Source organism: Parus major, chromosome 4, assembly GCF_001522545.3.
Source record: "Parus major isolate Abel chromosome 4, Parus_major1.1, whole genome shotgun sequence".
Taxonomy (NCBI): domain Eukaryota; kingdom Metazoa; phylum Chordata; class Aves; order Passeriformes; family Paridae; genus Parus; species Parus major.
This window is the reverse complement of record NC_031771.1, coordinates 22,355,957-22,372,498: the sequence shown is the minus strand read 5'-3', so window position 1 is coordinate 22,372,498 and position 16,542 is coordinate 22,355,957. Positions and strand designations below refer to the sequence as shown.

General features: G+C 42.3%; 1 protein-coding gene across 1 annotated transcript; it reads right to left on the bottom strand.

Moving 5' to 3' along the window:
• Positions 1 to 1,649: 1,649 nt before the first annotated feature.
• Positions 1,650 to 15,924, bottom strand: LOC107203267 (cytochrome P450 2U1). Its single transcript, XM_015625100.2, has 5 exons — positions 15,428 to 15,924; positions 9,611 to 10,243; positions 6,187 to 6,348; positions 5,041 to 5,208; positions 1,650 to 4,627 (listed from the first exon to the last, which is right to left on the bottom strand). The coding sequence occupies exons 1-5, from the start codon at positions 15,864 to 15,866 to the stop codon at positions 4,449 to 4,451; spliced, it is 1,581 nt and encodes a 526-aa protein (XP_015480586.1). The 5' UTR covers positions 15,867 to 15,924; the 3' UTR covers positions 1,650 to 4,448.
• Positions 15,925 to 16,542: the final 618 nt, after the last annotated feature.

Sequence of the window (16,542 nt, the reverse complement as noted above, 5' to 3'; positions counted from 1 at the left end):
GGGTCTCTCACCTCCGCAATCTCTCATTCCTTAAGAGCCAAGCAGCAAGGCCAAGGCCAGCACTGCCCGCAAGCCCCCGGCTGGCGCTGATGCTCGCCCTTCGCCGCTGAGGTCACCGCGCTGCCCCTGCTCAGGCTCACAGAATCAATAAGCTTCCAAAGACCTCCGAGACCATCGAGTCCAACCCACGACCAGACACCACCATGGCACCATATGGCCCAGCCAGTCTTTTGTTAAACACCTCCAGGGACGGTGACTCCACCACCTCCCCAGGCAGCCCATTCCAACGTGAAATCCCCCTCTCTGTGAACACAGAGTTCAACCTGAACCTCTCCCGGTACAGCTTAAGGCCGTGTCCTCTCATCCTGTCACTGGTCATGTGGGACAAGAGGCCGACCCCGCTCCTGTCAGGAAGTTGTAGAAAGCAGTAAGGGCTCCCCTGAGCCTCCTCTCCTCCGGCCCAACACTCCCCGCACCCTTCAGCCGCTCCTCACAGGACTCGTGCTCCAGACCCTTCCCCAGCCTCTTTCCCCTTCCCTGGACATGCTCCAGCACCTCACTGTCCTTCCTATTCACATCATTAGAAGCTCTCTCTCCACAACTGTTTCCTAACTAGAAGGGGACTTCATTTCCAGGTTACCACAAGATATAGAATAAAAAAAATATAATAAAACAAACACAACAAAAAATTTCTTCAGTTATAAACACTAACAGCTGAATCATATCAGATGCAGTCTGCCCTGATTTTTCATCTAATTAATCACCAGAAAGACCTGCACTTCAGCAGCAGCTGACAACACAGCAATTACTACTTGAGTCAGCATTGGGGTAAACATTAAGCAGCTTATTTTATTCAAATAACGTGTTGTATTCGCGTATCTCTGCACTTTGTACCACAAACCTGCTGAAAAAAGTTCACCTGGATTAGGCAGGAGCAAGGAAGTGGCTGTGGAAACAGCTTTACCCAGAGACTCACCCTTAATGATCTTTGGGTATACAAATGACAGCTGAGTGGTAATTAATTTATTTCCCTTGGAAAAAAAGAATAAAAATAGCAGCATGCCAAGTAACCTGCAACCTAACTCCAGGGTATAAGACACAAGATTTCCACCTACAGCTGTTGCTCCTGAGTGCCCATCTCCTGGTTAACACCAGTGCTGATACCCACCCCTTCCTCACAAACTCTTCCAGAGGGATTTCCTGCTGTCCCCTGAAACCCCTTGGGGGCTCTTTGCTCTCTCCCCCAGGCTCCCCCTTGGCACCCATTTCCCTCTCTGCCCTCTGCATCCCTCAATACCAGGAGTACAAAAAAAAGTAGACCTCAGCTTCTGCCCAGATTTTCTTTCCTGCAGACTGCACCTCTCCTCCTGCTGACAATTCATTTACTCTTTTATCTCCCCCATCCCTACACTTCCCTCTTCTTTTATTCTAAGTAACAGTGTTTTTAAAACATACTCTTTCTATCATTGGTCATAACATGCCTGGCAAAGTTATTTTCCTAATTTCACTTTGTTTCCCCACCTCCTTCACTCATCATCCAAATTTTTGACGTTTTCTCACTCAGAAATTTTTTCTGCAAGATGTAAGATGCCAAACACCACAAGTTTAGTCAGTAAGCGGAACTCATTTAAAATGACTATGCAAAGCTGTGAAACACTTCCTTGGGAATTACTTTATTCAAAATAAAAACCACAATGAAGCAAAGTAATTTTAGAAATAAAGATATTTTCAGCATTCAGAAACAGACACCCACTTATATGAACATACATTTTTCAACAAGGCATTTGAGATGCTTCCTCTGCTAAAAAAAGAGAGGGGGAAGATACACATTTACAAACACAAATGAAATCTGCTACTACTCCTTACAGTTTGCCTTAGATGGCAATACACTTTGAAAACCACAAAGATTTTGTTGCTTTTATGCTATTGTTTAGCTATTTTCATGCTATCCTGTGAAAATTTCAGTGCACCTGGAAGGTACAAAAGGCAGGTCTTTACTGTCATTTCCAACAGCGTCCTGTATTCTAGCACACCTTGATGTGATTGGAACTTCTCATCAGTAATTTTAGCTTGTCACACATTGCAGCATTTGATTACAGGTATCACCAAAAAACACATTCTCAAAGTAGTATTTATAGAAGGATTATTTTCAAAGGATAGTTTTCAAAGGTGACATTTTAAACTAAACTCAGCAGGCAAAACAAGCACAAATATGTACAGTTTCACATACCAGGGGATTGTGTGAATTGCATCTTCTTTGGAATCTGTAAAAAAAATACTAAAGTGCTTTTCAAATGTGTCCTCACTTATTAAAAGGACAGGCATTTTGTAAAAGTGATCAGTTGCACACCAACATCATTATGTTGATTAAAGAGGCATTTAAACAGAAAGATAATATTTATCTTATTATATCAGCACTTAATATTTATCTTATTATATCAGCACTTAATTTTAGCTTCTCAAGCATAATTTTAGGATTTCCAGACAAAAATCCCAGTTCTACAGAATCTATTTATACACTGGAAAATGAAAAATTAAATTAAATAAAGTGCTTAATTCTCCAGTACTGTCAGGTTTTAGAGCAAATTCACTGGCACTGGTACCAAATTCAACTTTTTATTCTACTAAGTTTTCAAAAACTTCATACCAAAAAAACCCCAAACCCACAAGCCTGTATAGTTCAAAGTTAACCTAATTAAGAATTGAATGTTCACACACAAACAGTGGGATACTTGACCAACCAAATACACAGTTCAGAAATTAAGGCACTCTGTTATTCAAAACAGGTAACAGAAAACCTTAATTTAAATGCAAAATAACTATCTTACAGTCTTCGTTAGGCACTACCTGGCTTTTACAATTTCAAGGTTAAAAGTGACAAAAACAGACATGAATTTAAAACTGAAAAGTTATCTCTTCTTTTACAATTTAGGTTTTGTTTCTGCTATGGAATACCCAATTCTAAATTACATTCAAATTCACATTCCAGTCTTGTAAACTTGACATTAGGAGAGCTCTGGGTATTCTCTAGATATCCAGTGAGGGGGATAAAAACATCTTTAGAGGAGTATGTAAGAACTTAATGTGATATGAAATTCTGATAGATCAAAAGAAGTGCAAAGCGATTTAAGAACACCTATTTAAAGGTTAGTTGTTGCATACTTCCCCAAAGGTCACTTTCCATGTTTGAAATACACGGCAAGACCGTGAAAACATCTGAAACAACTAACATGAGGTTTCCTTGGCAGCTGCTTTGACAGTGGTTAACAGCACTAAGATTCAGCATACTGATACACTAACACTGTATGAACTACAGATATTTTTACCCTGTATGAAAGATAACAAAGAGAGAGTCATTATATTCAAACCTCAAGTTTGTCAGCTTCCTCCTGTTGCATGGTAAATGTATAAGGCCTTCACCTGTACTGCTGCAGTGATGCCATATTTGAAGACTACAGTTCCCAAAGCCAGAGGTTGTGGCAGTACTGTCCACACTGCCTGTGGATGAAAAACCTGAGTGCCAACCTCGACTTCAGGGCTACAAACGTAGTGTTTTCCCCGGTGAGCAGCCACTGGTCCCTTCCAGCCTGCAGCCACTGCTGCCATGAGGGAAATAATGAATGCCAAGAGGCAGCACAGATGTCTTGAATATGTTTGGCACCAGAAAGAAAAGCATCTGATGTTTCTTGTTAGAGAATTCCGCTCTTGTTTGTATTCTGAGAGAAAACATTCTGCATCCAGATGCTGCAGATTCATTTCATGTTGAGAATATGGCATATTCAAGGATTCATTTGGCCTCAAACTGTGGTTTTTAAGACTTGGTACCTGCTCTTTTATAGTGAGCCCTGAATCTCAGGGATTTTTGGATCAAATCTACTACACCTATAAGTTACTTGCAAAAAAGAATCCTCCAAGGTTAAAAGTAATGTCATTTGGTAATTTACAAAAAATATGCATCATTATTTAAGCTCAGTTACAATCTTTTTTTTTCACAGAAAATGCTAACAATCTCTCATTCATTAATACTTCTAGTATTACATGATGTGCTTCACTCCTTTGGTAAATGAAATGTTTATGTGCTGCTTTCACGATTTTTTACCATTACTATTTGCAAGAACAGTAACAAATGTTTTGGACCATTCTCCCATAATCAACATTTGACAAACTGACAGTAATAGACAAAGGTTAAGCCCACCAAGTTTTAATATCAAATTAAAAACTATGCTGTCAGTTCATTTGTGGAATGCAACAACGGACAAAAAAAAAATCTCTTTCCAGAAGTCTAAATGGATCATTCTCACTGACTAGGAAAGCCTACACAATTGGGTTGTTTGTTTTTTTTTTTCTGGAAAGGAAGTAACAAAATAAGCTGAAAATAACAATAATAAAAAAAAGCTGTATTTTAAAAGTGCAGTATTTCTTTACTTAATCTTTTTTTTGACACTGTATCACTTCTTCAAAGCTATTATGTTGAATGGACATGGAGCTAAAGTTAGACCAAACCTTCCCTCCATGGACGGTTTTGCAGCATTTTCAGGGTACATAAAGGTAAAACTTTGCATAAGACTTGAAAAAATCAAGAACAGCTCCATTTTTGCCAACTGCTCTCCCATGCACACACGTTTACCTAAAGAACAGTTAGAAGAGAGGTATTACTGGCTTTATACAGTTGACTAATTTGTTAGCACACACGTAATTCCTGCACTACCATAGTCCAAAAAAGGCTCAAGCTACTACTAAGCTATGAACTCTGAAGTTTTGGCCTCCTGTATTTGAGTCTAAGCCTTGCTCAGCTCTACGAGTTCATATAATCAATATTTACATCCACAGCAAAAGTAGTATCAAAGGACAATTCATAATTTCTGTCTGGTGACTGCCTATTTAGGAACCCAAACCATTTTTCAGCATTTTGCTGTGACAATAAATCTACTTCTATAATTGATCCTATGTGCAGCTTTTACATCTCTCTCCCTCAAGGCCCTACACTTGAAACACCACCACCCACCCATCCAGCTAATGACTCCATGTGGATTATCTTACCCATTCCAAAAGGAATGAATGACTCTTTCTTTATTAGATGGCCATTTTCATCCAGAAATCTTGATGGTTGAAATTCATCTGGCTTCTCCCAAATGTTAGGATCTCTGTGTACTGACCACAGGTTGGGCACAATCACACTACCCTTAGGAATAGTATATCCCTGAAGCACTTTAAACAAAAACAGAGACAGAGATGTGGTAAGTTGCTAGAAGGAAACCTGGGAAAAACACCAGTAAAAAGACAACAAGAGAATGTCACAAAAAATTATATCAATCCCTAGCTGTGGGCTGCAAATGTAGCAAAAGCTGAAGGCAAAGGTGATCTCAGCTACCCTGCTTGAGTCAGAATTCCATAAGCCTGAGCAGCTGGAAAGACACCAATCTACACCAACAGCTTCTACAAAGAGAAGGAAGCAGCAATTGTCAGAAATGCACTCTGCAGCACCCGAAATGCTGTAACCCACTTTCCTCCTGCTCCTGTGCTGTCACAGAGCCCCACCACAGTCAAAGGATGGATTTTGAACTGTTGTGACATGAGGATTTTGAAATGACTAGTCTCATTTCAGCTTGTTGCACCTCACCCTCCTGCAAATCAGAACATTTAAAAAGGCAGATCAGTTCAATAACAGGTTTAAAAGCCAAGTATTGCTCTCTCACACTGACTTGGACCAGTGCTCTGCTATGTTTACAAAAACACTTAGATGAATTGGAAGCGGATATTTTTTAATGTTTTCTGTACTTGTGGAAGTCTATGGTATAAGCCTTTAGCAAACCAATTACTCTGAACTGATGTTTTCAGACCTCTGTTTCAGAATGCCAAGACCAGCTCTGCTGTTTCAGGTATGAAGGTGGAGTCTCAGATGCCAACTCTGACTAAGCACATTAGTCAATAAAAGCTGTATTGAGGAATTGTAGAAAGAGAGGAAATCACTTGAGATTAGAAAAACTGCTGGATGTCAGGCCAGACATGCTGCTTACATAGAGAACTATGTCAAGGCCTCCTGCTCCCTTAAAGGACATTTTATATATTTGTTTTACAGGTCTTTGAAAATGAGTAAGTGAGGTCTTTCTAAATTATCACTAGATGTCCCATCAGATCTCCAGCCCCAGAGGAAAGCTGTAGTAACAAGTCTCTAGAAATGCTTACCAGCTGTTTCTGAGGCCATTCGAGGAATAGAAAGGGGAACGACCGCAGTCATCCTCTGCACTTCCATAATGGTTGCCTCTGTGAAGGGCATCTGAGCCTTGTAAGCAAGAGAGGGAACTTTATCACGTCCTAGAACTGCATCGATTTCTGCATGAACTTTCTCTGTTACAAGGGAGCAAGAGAAATAAAGAAGTCAAAAGACATAATATGTGAGAAGACATAATTTAAATTTTATCTGACAGGGCTTGCTTCACTGTTTACACAGATTTCTCAAAAATCACTTCAAGATGTGATTCCTAGCTGAAACAGGTATGCCAACATTACCCTTAGGAACAGACTCAGCTAAGAAGAAAATGACCAAGCACAATCTTGACAACAGTCAAGAGTAAAGCTACTAAAGAGTAAAGATGACAGACATTGCTAGCACTTCAGTACTGGAAAAGTACAGGAGAATTCCTGTTGCTACTCCAAACATATCCATAAACTTACTTTAGGGGTTTAATTATACGGTAATTTGAATGACGAAAACATCAAGCTTCTGCTCTGCAATTAAAAACTTGAACAGTAAGAGAACTGCGTATAGTGTGTGCCTGAGCATGAAAATGGGAAAGCTTTTCATGCAGCTGCTTTAGATACTTCATTCTGGAGCAGGAATTCTGGAGCTGTTACTGCAAGCATTGAAGCCATTTAACTCGTTCTTGCCATTTCCGACTTTCTATTCACAGAACCTAAACTCAGCTATTTCCCATTTCCCCCAAAGGCAACAGCAGATGCTCCTTTCCCACACAGCCCTTCTGCAAAGAAAAAAAAAAATTGAAAAAAAGAGAAAAAGAGAATAAAGGTCATGATATTATCTACTTTCTCATTCATGGGAAGCAAAAAACATCAAGTTGTTTGCTCCTTTCATTTCACTGAAGGCTCAGCATACAAGTAATTCTCTTCATAGAAGTTTCTAAGATTCAGGATTTGCTTCACCTACATACATAAAGGATGGCATGCCTTTTCTTGCAGGTAACTTGCAATCTGGCTACACAACAAAAGACAATCCTTAAAGAGGAGACTTCAAAACTAACTTTTAAAACTTTTCAACTTTCAAAAATAATAAAAGCCAGTTTTCATTTTTTACCCTTTATATCCTGCATGCTTCGTGGTTGTCCTGCTTGCCTTTTCCAACCAGGATGCTTATAGAAGGACTTTTTGCTCTTTTCTCTCCTTAGCAGCGATACAAGAAAAAGTTCAAAGCAAAAAAACTGTCCCAGTTTCCCGAGCAGCATCCCAAAGTGCTGCTTGAATTGTGTGTAACGAGCCGCTGCTGCCACCTACTGGGTTTGTCCCAGAAAAATAAAACTCATGCATGAGGAACATTAAAGAACACCAAAAGTACAGCAGATGTGCTGACGGCGGGGCTCTCCAGCGCCTTCTCTGTGGGGCTTTGCTACTTTTACTAGGGACATATCGTAGCCCTATATCCAGGCATGCATGTCCACAGTAATCTAACCACATAAAGTTTTCAATATATAAAGAAAAAAATTTACAAATTAAGGAGACTGTCTCATACCAAACATCACACTAATGCTTTATTGTGAACAACTCATTTATTCATTCTAAAAACATGAGGAACTATACAGAGAGCAGCCAAACTGCTGCTCATATTACCAGCTGCAAAATGTAAATTTCAGCAGTCTCTGCAACAGCATGTTATTTGAACTGCTCCACTACTTTTCACATATTTAAAAATATCACAGATCTTCAGAAGTCAAGGACCAAAACAAAGTCAGGGAACAGAACAAACCAAATAATCCCCATGGCTTCACCATGTTGTCCATCCACATCATTCTCTATTTCCCTGTAAAAAGCAAAACCATTTTCTAAGGAGAAAAGTACTCTGATAGCCCTCAGTTTGCCTTTCCATGCCTGCAAGTAACTTTTGCTACTTCTAAAAGATACACAATTCAGGTACTTTCTCTAGGGAGGAAATACATTGAAGAGAAACTTATTGCCAGGAATAATAGGAAAAGAAGAGGCCCATACATAACTCCAAGGCAATCAGGATATAAGGAATGAGATACTAAAATCCAGATACAGTCTGGACTACTGAGCATATTTAGGTTACTTGACAAGAGCCACAGCATAAGGGGGAATCAGAGAGAGGTAATAAAACTGTTAGAGATCAGCAGTAAAGTGAAAATTGACTAGCATATACACATTCAGTACCAGGCAGAAGGAAAAGAGATTAAAAAAACAAACACAAAACTCTTCTAGATTCCATTTGTGTAATTAAGAATATATTTAATTCATGTAATTGCATATCAAGTCAAGCAGTGATAACACATGAAATTAAAAACAGAAGAATAAACCTATGCAATAAAGGTTTACTTTAGATTTGTCTCCAGTGAACTCTCTCTCTCATGTACTGAACTGGTGCCCTATTTTGCAATCTTTGGTCAACAGTTTGGTTGACTTTGTGCAATAAGCTATGATCCTGACCTATTTAAAGAGATTTTTCCAAACAGATCCAACTCAGGGTAGATGAGACTACTACCGGTCATGACCCACTTAAGTTTTGAAAAATTCCAAACCCAGACATTCTGTTAACTCTGGCAATCCATGTCACTCCTTTGCCATGTTCACAGGGCAATTTCTTTTTCTAGCATCTGATCAGAATTTTATTGCTGTAGGTTGTTTCCACTGCTTCCTTTCCTTCCACTGCACACCTCCATCTTCTTAGCAACCTTTGATCAGATAGCTGTTAGAGCATAAGGCTTCCCCTCAGTCTCCTTCCCTAACACTCAACAAGACCAAATTGTTCTGCCTCTGGTTTTGTTCCCCCTACCCCTGACCATCAGCAACTCACCTGACTGCCAAGAGCAGTCAAGACTGATGAGGAGAGGCCCTCTAATGACATTGACAGCTGGTGCTGTGCATTTGTGCAAGTCCAGCTTGCTTAAGCTGTCTCTGATTTGATCTTCCTCTACAGTTGGTAGTGTTTCACTTCCCCAGACTCTGTTCCCAGGCTCAAGAACCTCCCTGCCCAGAGAGCCATAAAAGCAGACCTTAGCACTATGGTCTTCACACATCTCATATCACTACTGTATGCCTGGAATGTCACAACTGCCCAAGTTTTTCAAACATGCTAGAGTTCTCTGGAATCGCTTGGGAAAAATAAAGTTGTCCCACACCAGAAGAAATTCACAGACCAAAGGGCCATTTAGCACTTTATATATATAGCACTAACCCAGAAATCATCACCAAACAGCAGGATAGACAATGCCTGATTACATACCAGCCTTTCAAATCATACATACAACACAAACCACTGGCACTCCAAATGATTTTTTCACCGTTGCTGCTGGCTTCTGTTTCTGAGCATCCATCTGGAGCTTTACAGTCTGGAATAAATCAGCTAGAATAAAAACAATCTTACCTTGTACTTCAGGGTAAAGAGACATGTAGAGCAGGCACCACAGCAACGTGTTGGAAGTAGTATCTGTGCCTGCGATGAAGAGATCACCAATGATAAAAAACAGGTAATCGTCATTAAAACTGCTCTCCTTGTTGTTCTTCTCTTCTTCCGCGTGGATGAAGTACATATCAATGAAGTCCCTGGGATTTGCTGCATCCAGTGTATCCCTGTGCTGGGCAATTATTCTCTTCAGGAAAGCAGTAATGTCTAGCTCAGTTTGCCGCAGTTCCCGGAAAGGCCCAAAGGGAAGGTAGTAGAGCCAAGGGCAGATGTTGACCAGGATCATGTAGCTGTTCACGCTCAGCTCCAGGGCACGGGCCATGTTCTTCAGCATCGTCTTGAACTCATCATCTTCGTAGTTAAAGCGCTTGCCAAAGGCCATGGAACAGATAACATTGGACACTGCGTTGCGAATGATTGGGAAGGGATTAAATGACTCCTTTCCATGCTTCAGCATTTCCTCCTTTATAAAGTTCAGCTCCTCAATGATTTTAGGCTCTAAGCTGTGTCTCCCTACTCCAAAATGACGCAGTGTTGAGAGAGAGAATTTCCTCTGTTGCTTCCAGACGGGGCCATAAGGTGCAAAAATAACACCTGAAAGAAAAAGGGAGACTGAAACAAAAATGCCCAATTTTCAATTAGAAATAATTAAATATGCCTGCCACCCAAGAGCCAAAAAAGAAGAAAATGATACACAGCAAGTCTCTCCCACACACCTGTCCAGGAGCTAAAGGAAAACCACAAGGTTCTTTATTATAGCTTTTGGAAATCCTGTCCCTCCTGTTCCTCATCACTGAAATGAATATTCAAGCTACATCACTAGTTTCATTAGACTTTGCAAGACACAAATAGATGGAGAAGAAGGAACAGTTAATCTGGGCCATATGTTAGATACAGCCTTTTCTCCCCAGTGTCCTGAGACATGAACTTCTCAGCAAGGCACAACAGAAGACATTAAAACACAAACTGATTTGCATTTTTTCCCCTTTGTGCTGTACAAAATTCTCAATACTTTTTGCAAGTGTGCCTATTACAAGCGAGCTTTATCTTTAAATTATAATAAAAATACAGGATACTCACAGTGCAAGAAAACTGGGAAGGTGAAGACAAGTTCAGAGACACTTGGCAAAACCCTGCTTGATTTGCATCTCAACAGTTTTCATGCCCCTAGGCACTTGTTCTGCATGATTGTGTCATTATGAAACACCATTTAAATTAAACCCTATTACTCACTTTCAAACAGAAACATCTCTTAAGTTGATTTGAAAGACCACACCAAAGGCACCGCAGGGTAACAAATACACAACCTGTGACTTCTAATGCACTCCGTGGTTAACCTGAGGACGTTTAGTCATCAAAAGTGACCAAGTTCACACCACTTTTTTTTTCTTTCCTGAAAACAAAAAGTTACTTTGTAAAGGCATCATCAATTCTTCTGTCAGCTGCAAACCTTAAGGTTGAATTTAAAAGGAGAAGTGGCCATAAGAAAATAGAAACAGTACCTAAGTACTAGAAGATGCACCATGTTTCAACACTTAACACTACTTACATTTCTATTACAAGTTGATGTTCCTAGCTCTTAATCCTATGAGAATCCAAACAAATGACCTAGCTTCAAACATCCTAAACAAGAACATTAGGAAGAGTCAGGACAAGTTCAGAATCAGCTGAATTTCATCTTCTCTACATGAAGACATTTCTCAGACAATCTATTCAAATGCCCACTTCCTCGCCCTTGAAAAACAGAACCAAAAACTTTCCAGATTTCCTCTCTCAACTGTTTCCTGTTAGCACTGGTGTCCTCAAGTAGGTTAAGTGAAAAAACAGGACTATTTGGGGCTGAATTTGGCCAAGAACCAACTTTGGTTTCCAGGGTTTGTGGCTGGGTTGTGAACGAAACATGGACTTCTTGGAAGAAAACCAAGTTATCACTTTTTTCTATCCCACAATAAATATCTCCAAAACAAGCTATGCATCCACAGTCTCATCCCTTTTTTATTGTTAAGAAAATTAGTTTTAGGATCCAAATACTTTCATAAAAGAAAACAGACCTATTGTCTTGAATGTAAAAGATACATGCCTAGAAAAAGCTAACACCAACAACACACCTCCCCACACCCAGTGAGCCTCTCCAGCAGTCCTGCAGAGGGCATGGGTGTTTTCCAATGTCCCCTGAACCCCAAAATGCTGCAGAATACCAATAACTGATTTGTAACTTGGGAAAGAATGACACAGGAGACAGATTAAGGAAGATGAGGAGCATAAAGATAGAACAACAGAGGTAAGAGAAAAAAGCAAACTCTCAACTGCATCCCTACCAAACTACAAATATGGAATAGTCCTTTGATGATTTTAAAGAAAATCTGTCTACCCTAAAAAGCCAAATTACTCAGCACAGACATCTCTACTCTAAAAAAAAAAAAAAAACCCCAAGACCCCAAACAACAAAAACAACCTCCCCTGCAAACAAATTAAAGCAAAACCAAACAAATAACAACAACAAAAACAACCTGAATGATACACAGTAATAAATTCTGAAGCAGCAATAACCAGGACTTCATGCTCACTACAGAGGTCTAATTTCTATAAGCTGATAATGAAATCCTTTCAATACAACCAACAAACTCACAAAACCCAAGAGTTCATTTTATTCCCCACTTTTACATGAAAAAAATTCAAATCCTCACAAGAAGTTCTGGCGAAGGCTTATTACTCTCCTCCATCCCCCCCATTTTTTACTGCTAGCTCTAGTGCTGCTACAATACCAGGAACACAGCACTCATGACATTTAATAACATTCAACTTCTGTATTGTCAGATGTCCACATGTGGATATGCACAAGGCAGGGCTATAAAGGCAGACAACCACTCTGACTCCATGTACTTTTCTATCTCTTGCAGCTATAGAATACAAAAAACTAAAATACTAAAATTAGACTTCAGAAATGCCTTGTTTCTCAACAGTCTACTATTTCTCTTTCTGCAGACATATGTGATGATTAATTAAGAATTAAGAAATGACTACTACCTTCTCTCTTAAGTTCTTATGGCACTTTCTATCCAGCCAAGAAGAATACACCCTCACTTGCTAATCGACTTGCCAAAATGTAGTATTTGCCATTTCTGATACTTCTATCTGCTCTCCCCCAGGCACAATTATTTTATTTGCATCTTACATGCAATAGAGCCACATAGCTGAAATAAGCCCCTCTTTCTTCTATACCATACCTGGCAGGGCAACTCAACGTAGAGACAAAACTAAACCAGCAAATGTAGCTTACAAGAAAACAGCTCTGTAAGTTCATACCACAATAGCTCACTTACTGAACAAAGGACCCCAAAGAACCCAAGGACATGCAGGAACCCAAAATGGACACTAAACCTCCCAGAGCAGTAGTACTCAAATTGTGAGTGGTAGATCTTAAGTTGCCCATCATCCTGCCTTTATTGTTTCCTTTCCTAGTACATACTAACACAGCTGCCACTGCCCTGACCTGCAGCCACATCACACCCATGAACTCCTGAAATTATCTCCCAATCCAATCTTAAGAGGCCTCCAGTGTGAGTGCTGTAACCCATCTACCTCCCCCATGAACCAGACACAAAAAAAGCAACACTTGTTAGCATAAATGCAGCATCCCAGAGGCTCAGTCATCTCCTCATGCCACAACTAAACCCAAGCCAGAGAGGGACAGCATCTGTAACTTCCACTGGAGTTGGAAAGCCAGCTTGTGGGGGGCAGTGGCCCCACCACCCATATTCACTGACTTCTCCCTCTGTGCAGTCAGAACACACCAGCCCTGAGCTTCACTCTACAGTGCTCCCACATGTGTGGCAATTCAGTGTGCTGCTAACATGAGCACTGCGGAACAGCTGGGGATGTTTTATGGACCACTGGGCAGTCCTGACGCCGCAGTCCTCATCCCTGAGCACAGCTATGGTCACCTTCCAGATAAAACCAAACCTAGAGCAACACAATGTCCCTGCCACAGCACAACACAGACAGGCACTGTCCCTGGGCTTGGCTGCAGCATGGTCTGGCTATGGACAACAGGCTCCTGGTACCTCCAACTCTCCTGAAGTACCCACTGGCAGAAGCTGCCAATTGCCCTAGCTACTCTTTGCTTCACCATATTCAAAAAAGCCTGACAGAGAACAAGAAACATATGAAATTCACAGCATTCAAGGAGAAACAAATCTGCCATGAGCCTGAACATGACGTTTTACAGCACTGCTAAAATTATCTAACTCCACTTCCCCTTTCCTCCTCCAGTTCTCACTGAAGTACTGTACCTAAAAATACTCACATGTGATAACAACGTGCCAGTAGGATCTGTCTTGGAACAATATCATTAAACCAACACAATTCATCATTTATTTTTTTATTCTTTAAACTGATTTCAGCAATGGCACATGATAGCATTTTAATAAATATGATCTTGGTCCCTCATTTTCTTCTTTTTTTTACCAGTGCAATTCTGGTATAGGGAATGAAAGAAAAAAAAAGAAAAAAAAAGAGATAAATGTTTCATGCACTCAAAAAACACATATCCCTAGCCTTGGAAAAAATAATAAGAAAAGGTAAGTTTCACAACAGGCTGTCACATTAACAAGCCTTCTGGGGTACACCTCCTACACCAAAAAAGGGTAAGTATATTTCCATAAACACTGAGATCAGTAATGACCTAAAAACTAAACATGAAGAAATTCCATCTGAAGTATTGTCAGCATGTGTTTAAACTCTTCATGCCTTTTTCCTGCAAAAGCTAGTAACTCTCCTTTGGACTCTTAAAAAAAGAAGATAACCAAACCCAGATATACTCAGTAGGTTTTGACAAGCAGAACAACACATTTGCAAATATCTCAGCAACAGTAGCTTGCAGGCAGGCAGTGCAGCCATGGGACTCTACAGAAGCCTGATCTCTGCCACCGCTACCTTGGTAAGAACTGGGGGAGTGCTCAGTTTCCTACCACTGGCCAAGTACTCAAAATTTCTTCCCCTCACAAAGCCAAAATCAGAAAGCCCCTGGTGACAGACCAGCTGTGCCCTAACCCCCTGCACAAATGCCAGCTACAGAAACAAGGAGGGTGGAAAAGACCTCTGATATTGATTCTAACCCTTGACTGAACACACCAAAGTGACCATGGCACTGAGTGCCACATCCAGCCTTTCTATAAACACCTCCAGGGACGGTGATTCCACCATCTCCCTGTGCGGTCCGTTCTACTAACCACCCTTTCCGTGCAGAAATTCCTCCTAATGCCCAACCTAAACTTCCTCTGGCACAACTTGAGGCCATTTCCTCTTGTCCTTTCCTTTATTACCCAGGAGACCGACGCCGGCTATAAGCCCTTTTCAGGCAGCTGGAGAGAGAGATAAGGTCTCCCCTGAGCCTCCTCTTCCCCAGTCTAAACCACCCCAGCTTGCTCAGCAGCTCCTCAGGTCCCTTTACTGTACACAGAGCTAAAGGGACCAGGCATTTCGGTCACCCAAAGATGCTCGGCACAGCACTGCCAGCTTCCCAGGGATGCTGCACCTCAAGGCAGGGCGAGTTTCTCTCTGCTTACTGTCAGCAGCGGGGCGAGAGACACAGGCGGGGAGCAAAAAGCAAGTAAACCGTTCAGTCCGCAATTCGTGGGAGTTATTTATAAATTTCGGCAGAGCAGCCACGGTCCCGAGCAGCTCCCGCTCGGTATCGCTCCTAAGCATCATCACCCCGGCCGTCACGGGCCGTGCGGCAGCGCCCCGAGCGGGACGCGGGGGCCCCCGGGCGCTTACCCTTGTGGTGGGTGATCATGAGGACGATGGGCACGGAGGGCCGGTCGCTGAACACCTCCGCCTTCTGCACCAGCGCCTCCCGCACCGCCCCGAAGGTGTTGAGGATGATTAATGGGCGGCTGCCCACGAAGAGCCGGAAGACGCTGCCGTACGTCTTGGTGAGGCCGGTGAGGAAGACGTGGGGCGAGAAGGCAGGGGAGAGCCGCTCTCCCTTCACATCCACCGCCCACCTGCGCAGCAGCGGAGGCGGCAGAAGGGCGAAGCCGAAGTTACCCACGAGCGGCCAGGGAGCGGGGCCCGGCGGCAGCCCCGATAGCGCCAGCGGCCGCCGCCGCAGCAGCCAGTAGCAGCCGAGCCAGCACAGGGCCACCAGCAGCAGCTCGGTGGCCGTGGGCGGCCGCAGCAGCCACGTCCAAGGTTCCCCGCTCGGCCCCGCCATCTCCCCGGGCAGCGGCGCCGCCGGCCTGGCCTCGCTGCCGGCGCGTAGCGGTTTAAGATGGCGGGGGCGGGCGGGAGGCGAGGCCGGCGGAGCCCTGACCCCGTCCCGCCGGGCCTGTGGGCGGGAGCGGGGCCGGGCCCCGACAAGAGTGACAGAGCCCAAGTTCATAAAGGATTAAACATTAGCACACATGCCCTCCTCGTGTAAAAACAACAGGACTCCACCCCACACAGGACTTGCTTTCAAGCGCTCCTTACAAAAAAGGTCTATTTTTTTAGCGGTTGAGAAGGGAAATTGAGACGATCCTTTTTCCGCTGTTTCCAGAGCCAAGGACGAACCTGGAACTATGTCCCAGCTCTAGGTTCCCTCTTTGGCAAAATACAGAACAGCACAGAGAAGCTTTGAAGAGGGGCACATAAATTTTAGAGGAAAAAGGTGTGGAGCTCTCCTTCCTTCCCTCAAACAGAAATGGCAATAAAAATCCCCAAACACACACGAAAACCCAAAACACACACAAACACCCCCATTCCCCAAACCCACCCAGAACTGGTTTTTAGGGTAATTTCCCTCTCCCTCCAGTACACACTTTGGTGCACATTTCCCAGCTGATCAGCAATGTAAAAATTAACTCCCAGAGAGGTTATTAGACATTGAAAAATGCCACTGTCTGGTCTTC

Coding starts and splice junctions, on each gene's coding strand:
- LOC107203267 (XM_015625100.2), bottom strand. CDS start 15,866: ATGGCGGGGCCGAGCGGGGAACCTTGGACGTGGCTGCTGCGGCCGCCC. Junction 10,244..15,427: donor CATGATCACCCACCACAAGG/GTAAGCGCCCGG, acceptor TTTTTCTTTCAG/GTGTTATTTTTGCACCTTAT. Junction 4,628..5,040: donor ATTCATTCCTTTTGGAATGG/GTAAGATAATCC, acceptor ACTGTTCTTTAG/GTAAACGTGTGTGCATGGGA.